We start from the raw sequence: 6,000 nt of genomic DNA on the forward strand, positions 1-6,000 counted from the left end.
GGGGAAAAAATGAAAGAGCATTTTCTACAGGCTGCTATCTTTCTATTAGCAATGATGGGGAAGGAAGGAAGGAAGGAAGGAGAGAGAGAGAGAAAGAGAAAGTAAAAAAGAAAAAGAAAGAAAGAAAGAGAGAGAGAGAGAAAGAAAAAGAAAGAAAGAAAGAAAGAAAGGAAGAAAGAAAGAAAAAAGAAAGAAAGAAAGAAAGAGAAAGAAAGATTGATTGTGAGTAACTAGAGTGAGATCTTGGAAAAGTGCCACTGATTCCATTTTCAGATACCTGCAGGCTTGAGAAGTGGGTAACCAAGTTGTGTTGAAATTTAATTTAAATGTCTATATCTCTTTAGATCTGAAGTTACAAAATAATCAATGATAAAACCCATTCCCTGATGCAATATTCAAATGGTATTGGCAATACTTTACCAATGAGTCAGTTAGGTGGCCATAAAATAAAGAGAAAATGATAACACTTGGAGAGTCAATCTCCAGAATATTTAAGGGAGAGACTGTCCACATCCTCTTTACCTAAGCCATGTTTAGGATAGTCAGAGAAGGAAAGAGCTCTTATACCTGCTCATATAATTTTCTCATCCTTTCCTTCAAGTTATTCCTTAAAAACCTCAGCCAAACAAAAAAAGACTATTATTCACATTTTATCAAAGACGAAGTTAAAACCCAAGAAAGTCACCTGGGTGATTAGTGGAAAACCTTAGATAAAAACCCGTATCTCCTCACTCCTTATTCCTATCCCAGGACTTTTTCCTATATGCCATGACTAGAACTTATTGAATATTCATCTCTTCGTGGGATAGGAGTTAGATGGTGTTTGGGAACCTCCGCCTAGTCTCTTTGCTAAAACATAACAAGAGTCACCTTTATTCCAGTTCCCAACAAGTTCCTGATCTTCATCTGAGACCACCTCAGCCTGGACCTTATTGTCCATATCGTTATCAGCATTTTGGGCAAAGCCATTCAACAAGTCTCTAGGAAGTTCCAAACTTTCCCACATTTTCCTGCCTTATTCTGAGCCATCCAAACTGTTCCAACCTCTGCCTGTTACCCAGTTCCAAAGTCGTTTCCACATTTTGAGGTATCTTTTCAGCAACATCCCACTTCTGGTTCCAATTTACTGTATTAGTCTGTTTTCACACTGCTGATAAAGTCATACCCGAGACTGGGAAGACAATGGGGCTTAATTGGACTTACAGTTCCAAATGGCTGGGGAGGCCTCAGAATCATGGCGAGAGGCAAAATGCACTTCTTACATGGCAGTGGCAAGAGAAAATGAGGAAGAAGCAAAAGCAGAAACCCTTGATAAACCCATCATATCTCGTGAGACTTATTCACTATCATGAGAATAGCATGGGGAAGACTGGCCCCCATGACTCAATTAACTTCCTTTGGGTCCCTCCCACAACACGTGGGAATCTGGGAGATATAATTCAAGTTGAGATTTGGGTGGGGGCACAGCCAAACCATATCAGATGGATAGAGAGAAAGAGAGAGACAAAGACAGAGACAGAGAAGGAGGACAGGGGTATCTTCAGCTCCCCTAGGTAATTCAAAGTGATAGACAATCCATACCTTCATCTGAACTGGCCAAATATAAACATATTCGATGAAGATAACATTTATTCTGTTAGCATTTCCCAAACATTCACCACCCACCTGGCTTGCAGAGGTGTTAAGAGATAAGCGTATTTTGGAAGGAGTTTTTGAACTTCCCAGAACAGCAGTATTGTGCAAAGTCAAGGTTGGGCCTGCATTGCTGATATAGTTTTATTTGGTAACAGAAGGGAGAAAACTCAGAGTTTTTCTTTAGGTCTAAATTTTATATCTCTTGTGTGTTTCTCCAGTCTGTTCCCCACAATGCCACGCCATAATTATCACAAAGTGGCGCCTCTGGTGAGGTCACTGTGTGCCAAGCACGGATTGCACTATGTGAATAAACCCATGTTGAGGGCATTTGGAGATATTGTCAGGTAATAACATAATTTCTCTCGGCTCACAGCTCTCATTTGTATTTACTGCCACTCCCCAGACTATTCAGTGGCTTGTGAATCATTCATATAACAACCATTTATTAAGGGTCACCTGTGTGCTCAGCATGGATACATGGCACCATAGGGAACCGTATCAACAACAACAAAATAATAATAATACTGACCTTTTACCTATAGGTACAGCTTAGCGAAAATGCTTTACTGTCCTACTAAATTTCAAATTTCTTAAAGTCAAGGCTGTATATTATTGCCTTTTTATCCCCCACAGAGCTTCCTACAAATGTTAGAATTTAAGTAGTGGGAGACACTGTCAGATCATCTGGTCCAGTGTTGCAAATTTAGAGGCCTGCAGGGTTCAGTGGGGTATAAATGTGCAGCTCAGGCTAGGGTGATTAATTAAGAGTAGTGAGGCATGCAGAAACTGAAAATCCATACTCATCCTTAGGCATTCATCTACAATTTCCTAAAGAATGTTGTGCTGGTTAAATTAACAACCAGTAACCTGGGTTTAATAAATTTCTCTTTAGTTTAGGGTTGAAAAAAAACAATCTTAAATGAGACCAACAAGGCCAGGCCTGATCTGATCTGATCCCTGACCAGTGCTCCAGCTCCAGACTCTCTACCACACTCCTCCTCTTTCTCTGTCCTCCAGATAATTTCCTCCAGAAATTAATGCAATTAGCCTACCTTAAGTTGCTGTGAAACTCCCTTCCCTAGTTATCTTATCCTTTTGCCACTTTTTCTTCTGCCTGGAATGTTCCTCCAAACCTCCACCTCCCCTGACATCATCTTGTCATTTGCCATTCTTTCTCCAAGGCTCAACTCAAATGCCTTTTCCTCATGTCTATCTCCTCTGACCCCCAAAACTAAATTAGTCGCATGCTCTTGCAGCACCTGCTTCTCTTCATTTGTGAAGTTTATCACAATTGTATTCAAATAACATATTGGGTAATAAATTATTTAATATGTGTCTCCCAAGCTAGACCTGGAATTTCATGTGGACAGGACTCACATCCACCCTACTCATTGCTGTCCCACCAGAGCCTAGAAAAATGCCCTCTATATTATAAAATAGGGTTGACAGGTAAATATAGGATGGGTGGATTTACAGATATATAGGCTCAGAAAAGAATAAAATGAAAGAAAATCTCAATGTTCTCCATAAAGAAAAGGTGAATTCACCTGCTAAAAACAATTTAGTCAAGAGAATTGATCCACAGAGGATGACATTTATCAGTTATAGCTGGAAATGACATTGTTCTGAACCAGGAAGAGGAGCAAATTCCATGTAGGAGCTTTCTTAACATTACAGTCTCACCTCCTGATGATCTTGTTTATTCCTTTCACAGAGCCTTGAAGAAATCTGCGGCCCTCTGGGCGGATGCTTACTATGAAACATGTTGCCGAATGTCAGCCTTGACACACATGTAATTGCATCTCTGATGAGGGTTGGTGCATGTGCAGGAGCTCTTCCCTGCTTAACTGGGAATTAGTTATCACCACTGGTATACCTGACTGTGCTGTTCTAGGAATATGAATCCCAAGCACATGTGATAACCCCTTCTCTGAAAGTCTTCTCTGCAAATAAGAACCTAGGAAACACAAGATGACATTGACCAGGGTGACAAAAGGGAAATGGAGCCCAACATTTTTGTTTTTTCATTAGTACCTTAAACTCAGTCCTCCCAATAGACTTTAGTCAGATCATCTCAGTCAAGGGCCAGAAGTACAAGAACCAGGCAAAAGTTTTATGGATGAAGTGGACATAGGGAGAAGTCAGCCAAAAGAGAGCCATCTAACAGGGTACTTTGGAAATTAGTGCAATTGCTCTTAGAAAAGAATCATATGATTAAGAATTTCCTGTTGAAGCACAAACGCTTTTTACTTATTTCTTTTCAGATGTGTGAACTTCTTTTTCTTTAAAAAAACTGAGTATAATTAACAATAAAATTTCTTCAAATATTTCAAAATTGACTTCAGATCTTCATTATTGTAACTGCACATGTGTCATCAATGCATATACACATTTTCTTTCCAAGTGGAAAAAATAAAAAGTCTATGAAATATCTTAAAAGAACTTCCTACATCTAGTCCTAATAGCAACAGATCAAACAGGTTAATGTTCTGTATTTAAAGATGTGTTGTGTTTCACTAAAGAATAGACTGTGTTTTAAGTATAAGATTTTGTTGCCTACTCCCTACCCACCATGCAGAACTACTGTACCTTGTAATTGAGTTACCCTGATGAAAGAAAGAGTTTTGTTTTCTCTGATGGAAACCCCAGGCATTGACAAGGCAGTTTTCAAGTTTGACACCAAGGTAAGCATGTCTTAGAACCAGAGGGCTTTCTCTCTCACAAGAGAGTTTTAGTGCTAGAAGGATAAGTGGATACTCTTAGTAACATACTGATCTCTAGTGTCTATACTTTTATTCAAGTTTACCTTAGCTGCAGAAAGCACAATAGTGCAAGCTTGCTTCCCCAGCTCCAAGCAAATCGGCGCTACTGGATTATCTGTTGCCTGAAATTCTACCAGTATACATTCATTCCCTTACTTCAAGCTCTGCGAAATACTCTTTTAGCTTTGTTTGTTTCTCAATTAAACCCCTACTGGAAAATAACACATTAAATCACTCATAGCTCCTGGGGACTTAGCCACACATGTCAAAGTTAAGAAAACAAAAACTGGTTGTCTGGGAGGAAGTGGCATTATTAAAATGATAATGGCTAATATCAAATAGGAAAGTTGGGGAGGAGATGAAAAGAATAAAAAGCTATTTTGACTTCAAGACTCTTCATAATAGTCAGGCAAGTGCCCATTTTCCTCCTGCTGGTGGATTCTAGATGATTTATCCTGCCTCAATTCAGGGTTACAAGTGGGAGTGGGCTCAATGGTTCGCTTTTTCTGTCTCCCCTGGTCCAAACCAGAGACTCTCAAGCACTGCTTGTTCTCCTGATTACTTAGAAATAGCAACCCGACTCTCCTTAGGCAAATTTACTATCTCAAACATGTTCCCCACTCAGTGTTATAAATAGCCCACTTTGTAAATATCCAAACAGACTTGGTTACTGTGTAATCTGAAGAAAGTTGGGAGATTTAGACAGATTATATAAGGAAACATGAAATCAATTCAAAAAAGGTGCTTGGGCCAGGCTCACATCTGTAATCTCAACACTTGGGAGGCCAAGGCAGGAGGATCTCTTGAGCCCAGGAGTTCAATACCAGCCTGGGCAACATAGAGATTTTTTGAGCAACTAGAGTTTTGTTTTTTTTAGAGATTCTGTCTCTAAAATAAATAAATAAATACATAAAATTCATAATTCAAAAAAGGTGCTAGACCATCCGATTCTGGGCTCTTCTTTGCTGGGAGGTTTTTGATTACTGCTTCACTCTCCTTAATCATTATTGACCTGTTCAGATTTTCTTTCTTCATGATTCAGTCTTGGTAGGTTGTATGTTTCTAGAAATTTATCCATATATTCTAGGTTACTCAATTCGTTTGTGCATAGTTGTTCACAGTAGGCTCTTATGATCCTTTGTATTTCTATGGTTTACAAAAATGTGCAAACTAAACAATGTGTTGTTTAAGGATTCATAAATATGTAGTAACATGATAAAGAGAAGCAAGAGAATAGTAAACACAAAAATGAGGATCATAGTGGGGGAAAGGTGCTAGGTAAGAATGAAAATGTATAAGTGAGGTAAATTTTAATTTGCTTAGTAGGTTGTTAGTTAATGAAAATCATCATTTTTCTGAACTCACTATCTCAAGTGATGTCTCTCTCTCACCCTGTGGTGACTGGCATTTGCATTTGGTGAGGCATTAGGCATATTTTTATTGCTTGTTCAATATACTTTCCAGAGGAGGAGAACCAAAGCCTACTGCTTTCACGGCTTTGAATACCACTGAGCACTGAGTTAAATTCAGATGACTGATCCTGCAGGTCATTTTATTTCTAACCTTCAGGCTATAGGGCTCTGCTTTATGGGCATAGAAATGA

At 38.9% G+C, this 6,000-nt stretch overlaps 1 protein-coding gene across 1 annotated transcript in view; it reads left to right on the forward strand.

The window, feature by feature from the left end:
- The window catches only part of LOC100973917 (putative fatty acid desaturase 2-like protein FADS2B), a 37,420-nt gene extending 33,989 nt beyond the window's left edge, over nt 1–3,431 (forward strand). The window contains 2 exon segments of the mRNA XM_034934152.3: nt 1,854–1,979; nt 3,350–3,431. Of these exon segments, the coding sequence (XP_034790043.3) occupies nt 1,854–1,979; nt 3,350–3,431 (208 nt within the window).
- The last annotated feature ends 2,569 nt before the right edge of the window (nt 3,432–6,000 follow it).

Source organism: Pan paniscus, chromosome 9 (assembly GCF_029289425.2).
Source record: "Pan paniscus chromosome 9, NHGRI_mPanPan1-v2.0_pri, whole genome shotgun sequence".
In the NCBI taxonomy this organism is placed as follows: Eukaryota; Metazoa; Chordata; class Mammalia; order Primates; family Hominidae; genus Pan; species Pan paniscus.